The following is a 20271-nucleotide window of genomic DNA, read 5'->3' as shown; positions in this document are numbered from 1 at the left end:
CTCACATATGGTATGGATGGATGGGTGATGGCAGGAGTAGGAGGTCCACCCTACAAAGAACACATACCTGTCTCTCAGCAAGACGAGAGAAGCTATTTGAACAGTGATTTGCCAGGTGCAGGTACACCTGCCTTTAAGAAGGAATGGGCCTGATTGGTTTGATTCAGGCTACACCTACTGATGAGTACAACACTTCATTTTTACTTCATGTATTACACTTTTGTGTTCTGATTATGCAGAGAGGAGCTGGATTGCTTAAATAGGGTTTTTATTGCGTTCACGAAGAGATTTCTATATACAACAGTTTGTGGTCCTCGCAATGGACTGGGAGAGATGCAGCAATGCTCCACTGCTTTCAGTCTTTATGCTACTGGTCTATCTCTATATTTGATACCCATGAGAGTAGTGGTATTATTTTTAATTTTTAAATTTCAAGCAAGTGAAGCAGTATAAACCCAAAACATATTTTACTTTTGAAAAAGTTTGAATTTGTTAACAGTTGACCTGATTGTTGTTTAATAGGTCTTGAATTTAGAGGGTGACAGGTTCTACTCTAGGAGGGCAGAGCACCAAAAAGTCCTACTTGTCTGTAAACACAACCTGTTGCAACTCAGTCAGGAGCATAGTATGTAGGGAATGCTAAAAGGATTAGTGCAGAGGCACTTGAGATAATGTGAAAAATGAGACGAGACGTGGTGGAGAGAGAGAGTTGTGACACCGTCACAACACCGCCTCAGTCAACCATTACCTCTAAGACGATCAGAGAACCAGAGACTGATTGAAAGTGAATGCCACAAGAATTTAAAATGGAAAAATGTGCTTTAACACTGTAAATACTCTAGAAAATAAAGACGCCAAACAGACATTTCTTTCCTTGTGTTTATTTGCTGTGTACACCAGGCACAAACATCTTTGGAATAAAAACTAAATCTCTCATATAAATCAAATAAAAATGAGATTCAGAATTTAATGGAGCCACTTTGTAAACATGCAACCAGATGGTTTGAATTGGGAGACATTTAACAAAAAAAAAAACATTTAAGAAGTTTAGAAGAAAATATGGGGGGAAAAAACAAAAGCTGCAAGTAATTGTGTTCAATATTTACCATGTACAAATATATCAAGTAATATTCAGTCTAACCTCTGTAAATCTTGGCAGACCCTTATTTCAAATTTAAGTGGCATTATCCTGGCCAAGCAATGGGAATGACCTTTCATGGAGAAGAAGTGAGAGTCAGTGAAGGATGAAGTGAAGTGAGGTAGAGTCACTGGTTATCAGGGGAAGGAGGGCAGTTTCAGCCTCCCCTGCTTGTTTTGATGGAAAACAGGCTGACTGGGCCAGCTGGAAAGGTTAAACGTCCGTTGGCTGTCAGATGGTAAAAGTGATGTCCCAAAATATTGCACAGCAAAGATCAGTCAATTCTACGTGTTAACTGTGGGTGCTGAATGTTTTACCTTTGTGATAAAATGCCATTGTGTATTTGTATATATACTTATTTTATACAAGTGAACCTCAATGGATAAATTTAACATGAAAAAAGCAACAACTGGCTGAATTAGCAAATGGACATTACAACTGAGCATAAAATATCACAACTGCTGGATGGTGATGTCAGATTTCCATATACAGGTTGACATGCAAGCTGCAAAAGTCCAGATTTGGACTCACAAGACTCTTTGCCTCATCATCATCTCTGCAGTTTGCATCACTATGAGTGCATTAAAAATGTTAATCAATAACAATCCCATGTGATTATTGGTCAATGTGAAAATGTAGAAAAATAAGACAAATAAGATCAAAATGATGAAAAATATCAGCCGGGCATGGCTTGTCTTCCACAATGCAAGCGCTCCTTTGAAGCTCAGTGTGTCATGTTACATGAGATGAATCTCTGTCAAGAGTAAAAGCTATACCTCTTTCATTTCCTTTTTTCTATGTCCAGTTCAGTGCATTAACAACCCCACGGGGGTGCCTCGCATGTTTGTTTCAACGCCTGCGTTTAATGGGTAAAAAAAAAAAAAAAAAGCAACACACAAACTAAACTGGGACAGATCAGAATGAGGTACTCATGGTTCACTTCACACTCACAACATTTTTTCCAGTTTCAAACAACCCTAGCTTAGTGGTTTTCCATTTTAAATTAGTCATTAGGGGAGACCTTCGGTGTCAAGGACCCAAAACGTGTCCACTCTGTTGGTGACTAAAACACTTTCATGTGCCCTGTCCGATTTCAGATCGGCTCTGAATCCGGGTGGGTCAATCATGGAAAAGAAGCGACTAATTGAGAAGGCAACGCTGTCTGCTGTAAACCCAGTCACACACATCAATGCAGACATTTCAATATTTTGTTAGGGAGAAATAGTTCCCATCACCAGAATTCACCAGAAACAAGGAATCCAATGAGGAAGGTAGTCATATGTCATCGGAAGGTGACTAAGGAGTAAATGTCTGCACTGATTCCACTCTTATTTCACTGACAAGTCTCTTCTCTGTGGTTAAATATTAAGCCACAGGTTGATTACAAAAAAGAAACCTTCCGATTCTCTGCAGTCCTTGGCACATGGTCCCTTTGCCCTAAGTTTAAACGGTAGACTCTTTGGGTCCCTGTCGAGTAGCGTTCTTGCATCCGTAAAGCCACTTGATGACCCGAGCGTTTCTCTCGATGATTGACACGCCGGTGGGGAGCTGCTCGGCTAGCTCTTCCTGAAACAGCCCGTCTCCCGAGTGCCGGGAGAACTCGCTGGGCTCGGAGCCACCGCAGCCGTCCCCGCCTACACTGCGGAGGGCCAATGAGAGCGTGTCGATGGAGCTGGCACCAGAGAGAAACTTCTCTCGACCCAGACACTGTATCATGTCCACATCCAGACCACAGAAGTCAAAGAAATGCTCCTGCTCTGATGACGCTACTGAGCCACCCAGACGCAGGTCCGACTTTGATCGCCGCAATCCCCCGAACTGTCTTCTGGGTACTGATAGGGGTGATGCCCTCTTCCATGGGTCATTCTCATTTTTGTGGTTACTAGAGTGGTTTCCATTGGTGATGCCACTATTAACTCCCTCTGCTGTAACATTTGTAAATCCGTTCTTAGTCCGTTCAAGCATACAGCTAAACCCAGGACTGGGGATAGACCCTGGGCTGCGCTCTTGATCAGTTTTACTAGACCTCCTGCTCCCTGGACCACCATCCATTGTGTCTTTGTCATTGGTCCAAGACATGCGGGAGTCTCCGTCCCTTGATTGTGCTTTCTCTTCATTAATAACCATCTTATGGATCCTGCCTTCACCTCCACTGCTCTTCTCCCTCATGGATCCCTGGAAAAGACGGCGAACAAAACTGTAGCCCTTCACTTCCATGTTATTGTTGTCAACCACTGCAACTCCGCTTGGGCTCTTGCACTCTTTCTTTTGTCTGTAAATGACAAGGGAGTCTGGTCGCAGCATGCGTTTGCCTGTGCTTCTTCTGAGTACCGGGGCACTGTGTGGTGCCACCAAGCCAGTATTTCCCGGAGTCCTTGGGATGGGAGGCATTACATTGCTCCGGTTATGTGCCTCAACGTCAACAGAAGTCCGTCTGTTCTCCTTCCTGGAGTCGTCATTTTCATTTTCATCTCTGGAGGTGAAAGAGCCAGAGAGTGTAGAGAAGGGAGTGTTGGATGAATATCGCGGGGGTCGATGAGGAGACAGGCTACCGGGAGTGGAAGCAGCTCTCCGGGGATGTGGTGGTGGGGTACCGCAGGGCACTAGCACAGGCTCCTGTTTAGTGTTGATCACCTGTTGGCTCTTAACATACTTAGCCTTGTCTGCCTCTAGCCTCTCCACAGCGCTGACTGAGCGGCCATGGCCTCCACCGTCTATCTGCCTGCGCAGGTAGTCTGGACCCTTATTGAGCAGCCGCAGAGGAGATGGTGATCCAATTGGCGTTAGGGGCTTCATGTTGATTCAGTAAGCTGGGAGAGACATCAAAACTGCAACTGGCTGACAGCTTCTGATGTTCCACAGAAGTTCAGTCTTTGAGTGGTGATATTTAGTTAGCAAGTTTGTTTAAAAGTTTTCTACAGATGGTTTAGAGACTCTTTGTTGGGCAATGTTTATCCTGGACAAATCTATATATTTTTCTTGTATTCACACAGGCATTTGGATGGGCAGGCAGAGCAGGGAGAAATCCTTTTTTTTTTTTTGTCTTGTCAGCCAAGAGCACTCTTAAATGAGACACTCCCTGCCCACAGCGCTACAGAAATAGAAGACTGAGTGCACTTTAAAAGGGTAACTTTTTCCTCCCCCACTTGTTCTTCTCCCAACAACACTGTTGATCTTTTCAGTGATGGTTGCCAGAAGAAATCAGATACAATGGCCTCAAATATTTGCTTTGTGCCAGCAGGCTGGGGGACACTCGGTCAAGACTTTTGTTTGGTTCCCTTTCGATGCTGAGGTGACCTGAAGGTGGCCGGCACCGAGGCACTTGGCTCATTGATGGACACGAGGGGTAGATGCAGATCTTCTTCCTTGTCCTCACCTGTGTGGCCCCTGGGAGACAGAGAGAAGAAGTGAATTTAGTTGGATGTGGTATTCTCTAGAACAATCATAAACTGTCCTATTGAGTGAAAAGCAAAAGTGAGTCCGTAAGTCCACCAAATATCTTCACACCCGTTGCAGATAGAAAGATGAAAGAAAAAGCACATTACTCGGTTATAGTCTAATAATAAACCATCCTCAGTGGTTTTGTGTCAAATGCGGACGTCTACATTGATTTTAGATCAAAAATCCTTTCTAATAAGAAATAATTGAAGTTCACGGCAAATGTCTTTAGCAGCGGGCAGCAAAAAGTTTACACCAACAGTTAAAGGTTTCTGTGCCTTAGCAATATGATAAGCCACTCAGTATGACGCTCTCAGTGCGCTCGCATTTGTTGATGTGGTGGCCATCAGTGATTACTTCTGCCATTCGTGTTCTCTTTTTTCTTTCAAAGACTCTAAAGCTCTGTCTTTTAAGTTGTAAGTGCTTTGGTCTCCAGGTGCTGAAACAGCTTTTGAAGGCTTCATTGACTCATTTATTAGCTTGTCGCCACATATTACACAGAGCAGGCTCAGCGCAGGAGATTCAACTGAAGGGATAAACCCCGTATTGTAAGTAGGGCTCCTGATGTTGTCTTTTAAAAACAGATTTTGTTTTTCTTGAAAGTTGTAAGCTCTTCTGTCTCCTCATTTGACCTTTTTCCTTTTCCAAGACTCTCCCTAACAAAGTTTTTTTTAAAATTCGCTTTTGCTTGTGGGCTTAATTTTGGGGGTAACAGCTAGTAACCTGTCATGTGACCGAGACTTGTCAAGAGGCACAGATGCATGCATTTGTCTGTGAGTCATTCCGCACAGATGTGATTAAATGCTTGTCCCACCGGATTGCCCACAGCATTATGTCTGTAAGGACTGACCAGCAGCTCTGGAACCAGGAGCTGAAGTCCACAATGAAGCAAGAGGACCCAGAGGTTTTACACCTGAAAGAGGAACCAGAGGAACTCCAAGGCAGTCAGGAGGGAGAGCAGCTTGTACTGAAGCAGGAGACTGATGTCGTAAAGTGGACTCCTGATCCACACAGGGGCAAAGCCTTATGGTTGTAAATTATGTGGAAAATATTTCATAGTGAAATCAGCCTTGATTAAGCACATGAAAATCCACACAGGGGCGAGACCTTATGGTTGTGAAGTATGTGGCAAAAGTTTCACAGCGAAAACACGCTTGAATAGGCACATGAAAATTCACATAAAGTGTGATGCCTTACAGCACACATGTCAAAGTCAAGGCCCGGGGGCCGGATCCGGTGTGCGTGTGAATAATCTATGGCCCCCTGGATAATATTTAATCACTATTACATTGTTCTTGTTTGTGTGCGTCATTGCGTCTTTAGCACACATTTTTTGACAGGGACACACGATCATCAGACAGCGTGCGTCCCTGGGACACAAGCTTTAAATGCACCTCCGTTAACCAAAAATATTCACAATTTTTCCATGTCTCCACTTAAATTTTGAACCCGGAAATCGGCCTTATGTTTTGATCTTGTGCAAGTTTCTCATACTGAGACTCACCTGCGTGATTATGCCTTATTAAAATCGACCAAACGGCACCACGACGTCTGCTCGTTTTACTAACACTGCAGTGAGAGTTAGTTAGACCATCAAGAGCAAGCATAAGCTGTCCCTTATGTTTAAACAGTCCTGTTGGGTTTCTCTGTCTGTTAAAGTGCTTTGAAATGTCTGCTGATGTGAACAAGAACTATGCAAGTAAGGGTTGATGGATTGATTGAGTGATTATCACCATGCCTCCGAAAAAGATGCAAAAGGTGGAGAAAAAGCATGTGACAAGGAGTGCTTTCTTGAATAAAAAACATCCATCCATCCATCCATCTTCCACCGCTTATCCGTAGTCGGGTCGCGGGGGCAGCAGCTTCAACAGGGAGCCCCAAACTTCCCTTTCCCCGGCCACATCCACCAGCTCTGACTGGGGGACCCCAAGGCGTTCATGAGTAATGAAGAAAAAGAATCAGACATTACTGACAGATATGACTGAAATTTGTGTGGAGAAGGCACTTTCAGCTTGGTGTAGCGTCCACAGGAGAATACAGTATATGAATTAAAGGCAAAGCAAAAGTGAAAAAAAAAAACCCTATTACATCTTTCTCTATTTCTAAAACTTTAATGACAACCAGACTTTAACATTTTGATAAAACTAGTACTGTATATAATTTTACTTTTTTTTTCTTTTTACTTTAACATTTATGACATTGTTATTAATAAAATCATTAAAACGAACTGTTTGGTTTTTATATTGTACTACAGTATCGACAAAATTCAATCCTTGCGTACGCTTCTACCGTATATTCTGTCATTACTTTTGGGATGCATGAACACCATGTTGGGATGCACAGATTTTTCTTGGAGTGCATCCCGGGGATGCACTACTTTCTTGAGGTAAAATGAATTCTGCTATTGGAACCAACCAGGCCACAGCCGCTGGTGTTTATCTGCTGGTGTTTTGCACGCATCAACACTTCATTCCCCACAATGCAACGTTAGCCTGCGAAGTCACTGCAGCAAGCAGGCCTCAGCTTCATTATTCATCCTCAGTGTTCTGTGTTGAGAAAGTTTGGCAGTAATGAAAGAATATAACCCCATCAAACATCTCAGAATCACACAAAGATGTGATTGTTCTTTGAAGGAAGTTTGTTTTTGTCTGCATGCATGTTAAAAAATACTTTCACTTGAAGAAATTACCAGTCCAGCCCTCAGCTAGAAGCAAATCTGGTTTCTTGACCATCTGTGTATTTGACATGGACATCCCTGTTCTAAAGGGAAAGCCACAGACACCAGATGGCAGGAAGGACCATGCTCCCTGCAGCTCAGCTCAGGTTATGCTTATTTAAAGCTGAAGGGAGTTGCATGTCTGGGGCCAACGGTAATCCAGAGCAGATAAATGTCATCATTTAACAACCTTCTACCTTACATACTGGATTCAACTCTATGTTTAGACAAGCAGATGCTTTTAAGAGTCGCTGAATAAACAGGGAAGGGTTCAAATGCAGGATGTTGCTGTTGAATCTGCAAAAGGCACTATTTGTTCTTTACGGAATGCTGTGCAAGCATTTTCACAAATGCAAGCACATACGACACGTTACGAACGAGCACGTCAGTAGTGATTCGCATGCAAATGTTTCTCGTCTTTTGTCAGTGATTTGTGTCCGTCCTGTATCTGTAATTTATATCTGCAGAAATCTGTAAAAGAAGTCATCCTGAATCAGTTTTTGCCGGACAGAAATATAGGTCAGTTGTTGGTTAGGATTCAATTGAAGATAGTATGACAGTAAATAAAACTTTTTTTTTGACTGATTATTGAGGAAAAGGACTATTTTTTTAAATATTCTGTTGCCTATTCACTGTCTTTCTGTTCTTTTCAAATAGAGCAGCACTGCCTGAGGTGAACTGCTGTCACCAACACGCCTGTCTCTCACTGCATTATGTTGCAAATTGCATTGACATTCCATGACATGCAACTCCAGTCGATTGATTGTTGCTCACTCTCAAAAAAATAATTGATTTTAATCACATTTCCATCTGTTCCTACCTCGTCTTTTTCAGCTGTTTTGTCGATGTGAATAAATTTAATGAGCTTAATTTGCAAACTTACACATAATGTCGATCACTTAAGCAAGTGAGTGGTTTCAAACACGTTATTCTGTCTCACGTAATTAAGAACACTCGAACCATTTAATGTATAGCATTTAATTTAACTCCACAAAACAAAAATGGCATTAAATCTGACCTTTTACACATTGATCTTGTGCTATTAAATTAGATGGCACCTTTGTGCAATTAAAATATTTACAGTCTGAGGTTATGCTACGACTGCTGTAAAGTTTTAAACATCTTTGCATGTTGAAGGTTTCAGTAAATTAAACACCCTACAGTGCTGCTAACTAAAACAGATCCACGCAGTCACACTTAAACAGCTTGTTCAACAAATTAACAAGCCAGTAAGAATTTACATGATCCTTTAAACTAAACGCGACACTGAACATGCCTGTGAAATGGTGCCATATCAAATGTTTATGGCGTGTTCTGTGATGGAACCCGTTCCATATATTTGACTTTTTAATGCTATGTGAAAATTTGGGAGTGCGACGTTGGAGAAGGAGGCTGCTTGTGTCTATTATGGGATAGGGTTTACCCGAGGAGTATTTATGGTACACCCCAGCACAGTTATCATATGTCTTTGTATTAGTGCATATATGTCAGCATGTCATGGTATATTTGTGTATCTGCTCTAGTTTTGCGCATGATCTTCCAAGCATGTGTGTTTGTGTGGAGGAAGAAGTGAATTCCCTGTAAATGAAATAAGGCAAAGAACATATATTGGGGCACAGGTGGTGTCTGTTTTTCATTTGCTTCCTTGTAAATTGTATTAAGGGCCCATCTGGAGAGATAAATGCTGCTTGTGCCGTTAGACGGCAGGAGGGTGTTATACTGTTGTGCTTATTGTTCCCGCAGGTTCCTCTAAAATGTTATCAAATGTTATTTTAACCTTTCCTGCACATGAGCTAAAACAATGAACGACCTCCTCCGACAGGAAAAAGGATCTATGTCTCAAGACAAACCGCATGACACCGCCGATGGTGGTACACACAAGAAAACGCTTAACCCCAAGATTCTAATCATATGTTATATTTATGAGTCTTATATTTAAAGAATGATGCGTGACACTAACAATAGCATTACAAAATAAAAATAAATGAAGGTCAAATTTGACACAGTGTAAGTTCTATCAGCTCAGTATGTCAGATGATGATCTCCTCATGCTTCAAGACTTATTTCCTTAAAACTAAGATTAGTCTTTAAGATAATTTTGTCCATTTTCAGTGCATTGTGGGAAGTTTCATGACTTTTTTCAGGAAAAAACACATCTTTGCACTTCGACTCAGAATGTTTTACTTTTGCCAGCTGTTAGCCACTGTTGGTTTGTTCAGTGTGAAGAAGATGAAGAGAAGAGCCTCAAGCGCTATCTGTTTAGAAAGGGTTGGAGTCTTGATTCTCCTAGTTCCCTGCTGTCTTCTCACGACCAGCTGACATTGGTTCACCACTGCGTTCCTCCTTCCTTCTGTCCATGACCCTGACTACTCCCTCATTCCTTCATCCCTCCCTTTGTACGCTCAGTCCATCTCTCATGTCATAAAATGCAATAAACTAGTGTAAATCTGATAGTTAGGGGCATTCCTTGAAATAGGCCACATGTATGATAATCATTAAGATTTGAAGGTTCGCATTGCTTTAATTTGGGTTACATAATAAGTCCGCAAGCTAGAATTAGATAAATTATGTATTTCCAAAACCAAATAATTCAAATTTTTCCATTTCATTTAGTATAACTATCAGTATTACTGCCACATTGGGAGAGGAAACCTCACATTCATGTAACTCTACCTTGCTCAATCTCTACAGCTTCTCACAGCGTAGCTCTAGCATGTCTAATGGCACGCCACTATAAATTTACCAAGGAAGCGGGTAAGAGGGGAAAGAGCCAGCCTGTTTTTTTTCCCCCCAGATGTCAGGATGTCGGAGTTCAGGAACGTCAGAAATTGTTATTGTAATGTTACGGGGGAAAATATTTCGCGACAGGTGTGGAGAAGGGAAAGGAAGGGGGTTTGAACCGGACATAAAACAAGAAAAATGGAAAGAAACTGTGAAGGAAGTTGGGATAGGGGCTTTATTGTACTGGTTTTATCAGGACGCCTTTTCTCCAAGTCAGTCTGTGCTCCATATGAGATCAAAACGGTAATGCTATTGAAGCTTTAAAGGGGATTATCACCACAGGTACCTAAACAAAGTCATTAATAATGATGTTGGCTTTCCATTTTAAGGGGGTGGGGTAATCCCTACCAACCTTGGAATCAATCAGAATGTGAGATATATTCATATTTGTCCTACTTCTAATGCATGTTGTTGGTTCTTGTGCATTAAGTGAATCTGACACACCAAGCTTGAAGGAACCCAGCCACTTTCAGAGGTTATCTCTTGCTTCAGGTGTTTAAATCTGAGTTGCAGTGTTCAGTAACGGCTGTTTGAGACTGTGGGGAAATAAGACACAAGTGCATTAGATATTCTTCTTAACATGAATTTAAACATTACAATAAAAGAAAGTGGCTCATCGAGGGGAAGGACTTTGCATGATGAATAGAAAACACACCAACAGCGTGAGTCAGCAACTCCAGTGCGATCTATTGGAGAACAATCACCGCCATTAAGTCTATTGAGAATGATGATCCAAATTAGTACCTGGCACCTTCTCCTGTTATCTCCAAGCTTGTGGAAACTGTAGGCTGATGTTAGCCACCCTCTTTTGTGTGTAACTGCACTGTGATTAAACCATTCCCTTCTGTCTTATCACCAGAGTGACCCATCCCAAACTTGACTTCCTAAAGCAATCTTACCTTCTGTTTTTCATTCCCCTGTACAACTCCTGTTTGTGCTTCCTTAGTGCCTCATTTCCCTTCCTACTCTCTCCTCTATTGGCTGTGGACAATCTTGGAGCTGATTTAGAGTATATAAAGCCAATGCCAATTAATGATGTTCTACCACTATGCGAAAGTAGATCAACCAATATATATCTTCTAGACGTATGGCACTAACACCAATATTGGGGCTGAGATCATGCAAATTCATTGAGTCATTGAACAACAACAACAACAACAACACATCCCAATTCCCTTTTCACATGGAGTTCACAACACAGAAAAACAACCTGAAAAGGCTGTGAGGGTTTGCAGATAAAATTTATATGAATTATGAGTCCACAATCCTATAGTTTCCTATTGAAACAATAGGAATGTTTTCCCTCCTTAGTTGTCCATTCAACTCAAAATCACCAATATCAAGAACAAACTCAAACATGATCATCAATTCAGATGTGACCCTTCTCTTACGCCTTACATGTCCCTTCTCTTTAATTAAACTCTGTCCATATCTCCCTTCCTTTCCTCCCTCCCCCATCACCTCTCCACGAAGGCCCGGCCTGCAGGGGAGGCTTAACTAGACGCCCCCATGCAGTTAAAGAGGAACCAGATGTGTTGCTTTGTGCTACGAGAAAATGCTCAGACAGAGACCTGTCACCGAAAGGTACTCTCATCAACATCATTATTTAGGCCACTAGCATTCGGCTTGTGCAGAGCCGGGTCATGTTTGCATTTTCTTTTTGATTTGCACACATATTTGGAAGTAAAAAAGTTCAGTTAATCCTTGATGCAGACATGAGGATGCGATGCATAAACAAAATACAGGAAGTGTTTGTTTGCTTCAGGAGAGCCCACAGAGTAACATCTGGGTCTGCCGGGCAGAAACCAAAGGAAAACCGGCTGGCTAGGGATCAGAAGGTTAAAGGAACTTGCAGTTTGAATGATGTATTCAGAGAGGTAAATATAAGATAAGAGGTTAATAAATTCACAAGGACCACCTTTGAAGCTGTTTGGTAAAGAATCCAGCGTGCCTTCCTGTCAAATTAATCTTTGGACTGATGAGAGGCATCTGCCGCAGACACGGAACCAACCGGCCATCTCTAATGTCCTTCTCTGTCCTTTATGCCTCGTATTTCTCAGTCTTTATACCAACACCTGCCACTACAGTTTACTGAAACATCTGAATGCTCAAACTTTAACCCAAGTTTCTTTATTTCAAGAAGCAGCATCTGTGCACAATGATCCTCAACAATGTCACAAATAAAGTAGCTGCATGGATGCCAATGAGACAGGATTCATGATTCATTCCAGTTCTGCACTGGTCACTAATCAACACTACAGACACAGACTTCAAGAAGTCTGTTAAGGACCAGGACAAAAGAAAGGAGGCGTAGTCTTCTATTAACCCCACAAAGAGGCACACGGCTCTATGCATTATTAATGGCGCCCAACAATGGTTCTCCTCCAGGTCTACAGATCCATCTTGGCCTGGTTGCTTGGACTCATTAGTAAGGGAGGGAACGGGGCAAACAACAACATGGTGACAATAAATGCAAGTGATGCTGCGTCCCTCAAAGACAAAGCTTAGCAGGCGATTGTAAAGCCTCATCAATGTGAACCCCCGAGTGGAATTAATCGCTTGATCTATGGTTAGAGGCTACCAAGGGCTTTCTCTACATTCATGCGGAGCAGCAGTGGGCCACCTGGGACGATTTAAGGGTCCCCAACCTGAATGAGCCTTCTCCCCATTCGTAAAATGGACAAGCTAGGCTCCTAACTCACTGTCACTGTTGCTTTTGTCATTCAAAGCAAGTCACCGCAGAGACAGCCGATCTGTGGAGCCACAACCCAAAGAAGGCAGGTCTGCCCACAGTTAAACATGGATTGATAAGATATGAACCCCTAAGGAGCATGCAGCCTGTGTGCTAGGACATCAGTTGGCTAGAGATGAAGGTCCAGGGTGAAAACGTGCCAAAGAAAGCCAGCATGTTCTGTGCACAGCAACCTAAATCGCTTAAATTTAACAGCCATTGGGTAAATCATCTGCAAAGCTAATTAGCTAATTAGCCAACTGGCTTCTCAGATGGCAAATAATGAGCCGATGAAATCACATAATATTTAGACATATTGAAGCCAAGGAAAAAGCTGCAGCAAACCAAATATATACCTGATGGAATCGCATGAACTCTTATTTGGCTGCATTCCACTAAGTGTTGGTAATAGCCTTATTAGAACAATTATCACTATGAGATTTCCATGACTGCTTCAATGTGTGATATAGTCCACCTAGGGCGCTGAAAGTCAGGCCTGTTATCAACACTGTCACGCCCATAAAGAGCTAACAGATAACATTTGCTGAGATAACATAATATTCTCAACAGAGAGGGTAAGTTCCTACTTCTCAGCCAAAGACCCAGACGGGTGCTGTTACCATTGATAATTAAACTACTCTGGCCTAGAAAGCTTTATGAGTCACTATTTACTTTTTCACCTCGAGCTGTACTCCAAATATTAAAGTTTGAACTCGTGCTGCCAAAAACTGCGCATCATGGTAGAGAATGAGTGACTATTGCAATAATATTGTGCACTGTTCTTTAATACTGTAACATCAAAAACTTAAAATTGATTTCTTTGGTCAACTCTTTGTGGAGCATGCATCACATGAATAATGACAAAACGTGTCCTACTGGTGCGTCTACCATTGGGATAGCCATACTAAATATTCATTAGTGCCTCTTCTGGTAAAGTCTCCTTAATCAATAACTGACGACAAAATAACACACATGTCATGCCTAGATAGAGTGTACGACAAGTGCTTCATAAAGAACATAAAAATGAGCCATCACGTTTTTGACCTGATGGTTCATTTTCAGATAAATGCATGAGTGTGTGTTCATTGTATTATAGCTGTTGACCTGCAGTTCCAACAATGGCCACTGGGTAGAGAAAAAAATGGTGTTATAAGTGGTATAGTGTTGTTCCTTGAATTTGATGGAGGACAATTGTAGATGTTTGATCGATGATCGATTAACAATATGCTAGAAAACTTTAAAAACACTTTTTTTTTTTTTGAGTGGGGTGCAGCCACAGGGAGTTGTGCGTCACGGATGTTTGTGTGGGAGACGTCTGCAGTGGAGATAGAGGCACTATGTTCCTTAGAGAGTGTTCCATACCAAGTGTCCATATCTGAGCTGTATCAGGTAACCATCCCAGGTCTGCACAGCACCTCCATATGCCCCGTGATGACCAGATAAACCCCAGAGACCTACAGCATGTAGGCGATACATCCCTGGACACTTTGTATCTCAGGGTAACACAACTCTCCCCCAAGAAAGCCTGTCCTGGGGGCATTCACACAGCAGAGTGCACCGGCAGAAATCTGGGCACTCCCTCTGTCTACCAGAGCCTTAAATTCTCAAGGCCTGCTCTCACACTGTGAAGCCTCATTAAGCTCTCAGCTGGTGAGAGAATGCTCTATAAGAATCTGCCGTCTGGCAGGTTTCCATGTGTTTTATTTTGTCACATTTTTCACTCTGCCAGGCAAACGTCTGCTCCAACAACACGATAAAAGACACTTCAATGGATGATGGCTTTTAGACTTGCATCCAGCCACTAAAATGTCAAAACGTAGTTGCTGGTGGTGATAAATGATGTACTGTTGTTCCTTTTATAAAATGTTACTTCTATTTGGGAAGTTTTTCTGAGAGCAGACTCGCACATTCTCACAAATTCATATCTGGAAGGTGCTTAGTGCAACTCCCAAGGTTAGGGTTTGGTAATGTGGGGAGGGAAGCCTAAATTCTGGTGTAGTGGTAAGAGCAAATAGGCCCACAGAAAAAATTTAATTTAATTACGTTTGCATTTTAAGATAGCTTTACAGTAATAATTGTGAAACTGAAATTCAGAATCCAATGATTACAAGCAGTTCTGGCCCACTTTAATCCCTGGTTCTTGCACCTCTAGGTCCATTTCAGGGATAACAACAATGTCGAATTATCATCAGTATAAATGGTGCGAGCTAACAGGATGACAGGATGGGGGTGTTACATTTTGACAGCGTGTTAAGCGTGTGACCCACATTCAGAAGACTAGCAAAAAAAAAATATTGAGGCGACCGGGACAGAGGTCCAGGAGCTGGGTCTGAACAGAGAACCAGATCTAAAGGTGATCCGTTCGATACGGATGTAAAACGTCACGCTAGACGCTAGAAGCTGCTTCTGGAATGCTGCCACGCTATTTAAAATAACACACCGGAACGTCATGGCGCTCTTAGCTAGTTCTGACTATTTAAACAAAAGCAGAGTAGAATGGGTTCTCCTGTGAAAAGGTCTGTAATGTAGATTAAGATTGAGAATAAAAGCAGCAATCAGATAGAAAACGATTGAAAACAAAAGTCTCAAAGAGACAAAAGAAATATTTGCGTGACCCCGTCCTCACAGAGACACAACAGGTCGTCATTCACACAACATTGATAACGTTTTAGTAAACAGTCAGCACTAACAGTTAGCAGTAAAGGGTTAACTCAGAGCTGTTTGGGGTTGGTTAGAGTTTAAAGCTGCTCCAGCTGTGCCGTGTCCCCAAACGTTGAGTCATCATGTGAACGAAGTGCCAAAGCAATGAACAACACCCCCCCCCATCATGTTGCTTCATCTCCATCGCTTTAAATGTGCCACCATTGATTTTTGAATCGACGTAGCCAAACAGGTTGATCAGCAGAACATCTCTTGTTGAAATCAGACATGTTTGACTGCTGACTTTGCTGTTATTTAAATATTAAATGGTTTTCTGTAACAATAAATACCAGTGACTTGTTGAACAACAGCTAACAAGATGTGATGCCCACATCTCCAGGAAAGTCTAGGTGAGGTTTAAGTAGATTTGACCATGGAAACACGAGACAACATCACCACAAATCTACCAAACAAGAATAGAAATATGTCTTGAATTCACCCTGGGGAGTCCTGCCAATTTTAAACCAGATTTAAAAAAAAGGCAAGAACCAAATAAGAAATGCGTAAATATCTCACCCAAAACCTCATCAAAGAATTGCTAATGTGGGATCTCATCGCTCAGAGTAAAAATGTAATGAATGAAGTGGGTTTTTAGGGCATTAAATACACAGAGACATTGTGCGGTCTTCCCAAGGCAAACTAGAAAGAAGCATAACTTGACTAGAAACAACAACAGATTCAGCTTCTCGCTGCCATCTACACTTAGCCGTTAACCTCCGCTGAACCTGCCAGTTGTCGTCTTTCATTACCGATCAACCGACCCGCTTTCTCAAAAACACCCCCACCCCGAGTGCCACGGAGAGAGAGCCTCCTTCTCCTCCCTTGCTCCTGTCAGAATAGGAAAACATCTGGGGGATCCACGAGGGTTTTAGGGGGACCCTCAGGCGTAGGGAAGGGAGCATCCAGGGCTCGTGTCGTCTTCCTCGCGGTTGAGCGGACGCTTGGCGGCGTGGCTGAGCCTGATGCGATGTGGCGGGGCTACGGAGGCGACCGGTCGGACTGTGAACAATTACCAGGACGTGAGAGCGGAGCAGAGCAGAGGGCCGCTCTCACAGCTGTCACCGATGCGCCGGGGAGCGCCAGGAGATGGAGGTCTGTCACATGGAGTTTCACGATTTCATCACTCGCCATCAATTATGGATCGAGGAAAAAGCTCAACGGAGACGGGAGCCATGTCAAAAATCAGAAACCGACTTCAGGCCGCTGAGATTTGCGTGACTGATTGTGATAATCACATATCAGTTGTGGTTTCATAATTAGACGCAAACATTTGGTGCAAATTTAAGTGAGTTAAAACCTGCTAAATGATATTTGTAGAGACCGAAGCATCACAACCTTTCAAGGGATGAGCCAACAAGTACAGGTTTTGCTGACAGAAGACACAAACGTGGGCTTATCCATTTTTGCAAAGTACGTCTTTGCTCAAGAAATTACTTAAATGAATATAATTCAACACTCCGCTGTTTACAAAACAGAGAAACTGCTAGCTTGGTTCTTAGATGGTGGGTTTTACTTCTTCTTTTACCCGGCAATCTAATGCAAGGGTGGGTTTTACTTTATCACAGGGTGTCAGCCAGATGATGTTCTGAGAGGCTCCACCTGTTTCGGAGGGTTTCTTCCTCTTTTTTCAAACAGTTCCTTCCAAAACACGGCGAGAGAGGAAGTTCCCCAGAGATCGACGGCGCAACGGTCCGAACGAGGAGCAATAAAGCTAAATTAGAAGCCTAACGGCCGTGAGGGTTTGGAGCCTCGCAGCGTCGTGAACCTCGAATGCCTAAAACCAGCTGCTGTTCAGACAAACGAACACACACGCTCCCCTAACGCACTGCCGGGGGCAGATGATGTCATTAATAGCGAGCGTTTTCCCCCTCTCTAATTAGGAACTCAAGCTTCCCGCCATAACTTTCGTGTCTTTTCATACAGCCGTTCAACAAAACGAGGGATTTACACAGAACAAATGTTTGACGTCCTTTCTTCAGATGTGATGTTTTTTAAGGTTGAGCTCCACCGGAAAGCAGAACCATGCCCTGAATGTGGCATGATAAGAAACACATGAGCGGCCCATTGTGAAATAAAACCAGCAAATATCCGTCGGCTTCCTCCTGTTCCGCACACTGAGTCCTGATGTGGCTCAAACTGAGGGGATTACACAGGCAAGGATTTAAAAACAAAAAGCGATTCAAGTCGAAACAAAGAGTGAGAACAAAAACGCCAGGTTTACGATTACATTCCGCAATATATAATCGATGGCTTCTGTCGAAGAGGCGACGGCGCAGAGCGTTTATGAGCAAAGGTTCTCTAAACTCGTGAAGTCAACACGATTGAGCACGCTCTCCAGAGCGTGTCACGGCCGCCGACGCCGCCGTCATCAATATGGCCGATGAAGCTAGGAGCCAAGGCGGGGGGGGGGGGCGGAGGAGTACGTTTCATTTAGTCATGTTAATGATGTCAGGCGTCCTTTCAACACCCCAGATGGAGGCTACGACGGCAGTACCCCCCCCAGGCCATCCGATCTGTAACAGGAGTTCTGCTTGAGTTATAGCCATGTTACGGCTGGAAAATGAGCACTGCAAAGGTCTAGAAGAAAAAGGAGGACTCACTCACTAAATGCACTTTTTGGTGCAATTTTTTTCTTTCCTATTTTAGCTTCTCGTGCAAAGTTCTCTGCAAAGTAACGGTCCGGCCTCACCACAGCCGGTTCTGCATCAGAAAGCATGAATTAAACCTCCCGCTGCTGCACACGAGCCAAACCGACACCTATGAATCTCAGGGCGAACATGTTTAGAGGACACGTGTGGTCTGTTTAGTCTGGCTCCTGAGCTGTTTATGCGCCTGACCCACCCCGCCACCCCCCCACCAACACCTATCAACTGGTGCATGAGCCTTCAACATATCAGTGCAGGATGAGGGGAGGGGTTGGGAGGACGTGGGGTCAAGGTGGAGTCGACCCTGAGGCCGTCCAGTCAGAGGAGTCATTAGAGCCTTTTCATTTCGGCGTGTTGCTTAATGACCCATCAGACCTCCAACTTACTTTTGCTCCTTTTTAAAGTTCTCAGGGAACACTTTCTCAGATTTTTTTTTTTTTTTTGTTCCTGTTAATATAAAACAAAACGTATATATTTGTCATGACCAACCTGATTGCTTGGGAAATGCTTGATTTAGTTCAAGATCACAAAAACTTCACTGATTAGACGTTTGGAAGTCAGAGAATCATTTGAGCCGTTCTCCTAACTCCATCCAGATGTGAATATTTAATGTAGATGGTATAAACCTGCTGCTCCGGGGTCAACTGCGTCTGCTTTAATCAGAACACAGGGGTCAGCCATGTCTCTCTTTTTCCTGCAACTTTTTTTTTTACCGACTGGACTCCAATCCTCGGTTAAACCGCATATTTCCGTGGCAGATGATGGATAACCGCACTTGCCCAACGTCTTGAAAATAAAAATGGATCCATGCGTGAACCTGATCTGTTGTTTAAAAACACAGGGAGGCCAACATCCATCACATGCGTGCTGTTAAAGCAGAATTTACCTCATGGGGAAAGGACCATCAACACACCGTAAACATTTCTCTGACGTGACGCACAAGATAAACAGAAGTAACGCAGCAGTCAGTGTTAAATAAACACAAAAACACACCCCGTATTAAACACCAATATGTCATAGAACTCATTTTTTTTAAATAATATTAATAATAATGTGATTTTAAAACCTGGCGGTCGGGCAGCAAGCGCTCAAATGCGCAGTATTTGTAAAACTGCGCAACAATCATCTGCCCAATTAATAAGACAATCTTAAAGTCACGTAAAGAGATATATGGTTTTGTTGTAATACCTTCACAACGCGCAGCCGAGAAGTCACAAATAATCCCGCTGATCGGATCGATCGGTTCCGACCCGGATCTATCCCCGATCGCAAACCGGACAACTTCACAGACACGCCTCCGTCTAACGGAACCTCTGACAACGACATCAAGTTTGCTTCCTCACCTTGTTTGTCTGGTTTATCTCCTTCTTTTTGCTTCACGAATTCCCCGTGGAGGTCCGGAGGAGCTCTCCGTGACAGACGCTCTGCTTCAGCGTGGCGCGTCGCCGTGCGCTCTGCGCTCTGCGCCCTGCGCTGACTGCTGGCACACTGACGCACCGCCGCCCGCCAGCACCGGAATAAAGAGGGAGTCCCGACCTCCCCACGGCGGAGAAGCGGGGTGGGCAGGTACGAGCCGTGTAAACTGACTCCTGTGGGCTGCAGGGAGCCGAGCGGAGGGGTGGGGGGAGGCTGTGGGGCTAACAGTGTCAAATGTAGGCTAACATCTTAATAAGTAATGCTTATTATAATATTATTATAGGAGGCTGTTGGCGGTGTTATTCTGGTCAGATCCCGTGGAATTCAGCAGAAAGCCACAGTGGCGCTGCTAGGCAACGCTGTAGGAGGGCACCCCCCCCCTAGTCTGGTTGAGTTTGGAGCGGATACCTGTACACACACTTTGCAGTAATTCTGCACATATAGCAGAACTACATAGTAGACAAATACCTGGTTGATTAACTTGACAACTTTCTGAGTTAATTGAAAGTTTCATTCATTGATCATTCAAATTAAGTTTAACTCGATTGCTTCTACCATTCGATTGGTTGATTGTGCTCCAATCAGTTCCCATTGTTCTTCTTTTGTTGGTAATTGAACTTTAACAATGCACTTCACACATTATCTCTGCAGACTTTCAGTTTGTCTCTCATGATCTGAGCTTCTTACGATGTTCCACCCTTTGATC

The 20271-nt window shown here is 43.2% G+C and overlaps 1 protein-coding gene across 4 annotated transcripts in view; it reads right to left on the bottom strand.

Annotated features, from left to right (window-relative positions):
- fam110d (family with sequence similarity 110 member D) overlaps nucleotides 1-19651 on the bottom strand; it is a 30774-nt gene extending 11123 nt beyond the window's left edge. Inside the window, exons 1-2 of one of the 4 annotated variants that reach the window (XM_068324448.1) lie at nucleotides 19493-19651; nucleotides 852-4525 (exon numbers count right to left, since the gene is read on the bottom strand). In XM_068324448.1, coding sequence (XP_068180549.1) covers nucleotides 2582-3934 — 1353 coding nt within the window. In that variant the 5' untranslated portion in view covers nucleotides 3935-4525; nucleotides 19493-19651 and the 3' untranslated portion in view covers nucleotides 852-2581. Of the gene's footprint in view, nucleotides 1-851; nucleotides 4526-6309; nucleotides 6487-19337; nucleotides 19359-19492 lie in introns of those variants that run through there. The other 3 variants (XM_068324450.1, XM_068324449.1, XR_011037115.1) reach the window with 3 other exon arrangements.
- Between the last annotated feature and the right edge of the window lie 620 nt (nucleotides 19652-20271).

This window comes from Antennarius striatus, chromosome 9 (genome assembly GCF_040054535.1).
Source record: "Antennarius striatus isolate MH-2024 chromosome 9, ASM4005453v1, whole genome shotgun sequence".
Taxonomy (NCBI): Eukaryota; Metazoa; Chordata; class Actinopteri; order Lophiiformes; family Antennariidae; genus Antennarius; species Antennarius striatus.
This window is presented reverse-complemented; position numbering and strand designations above follow the sequence as displayed.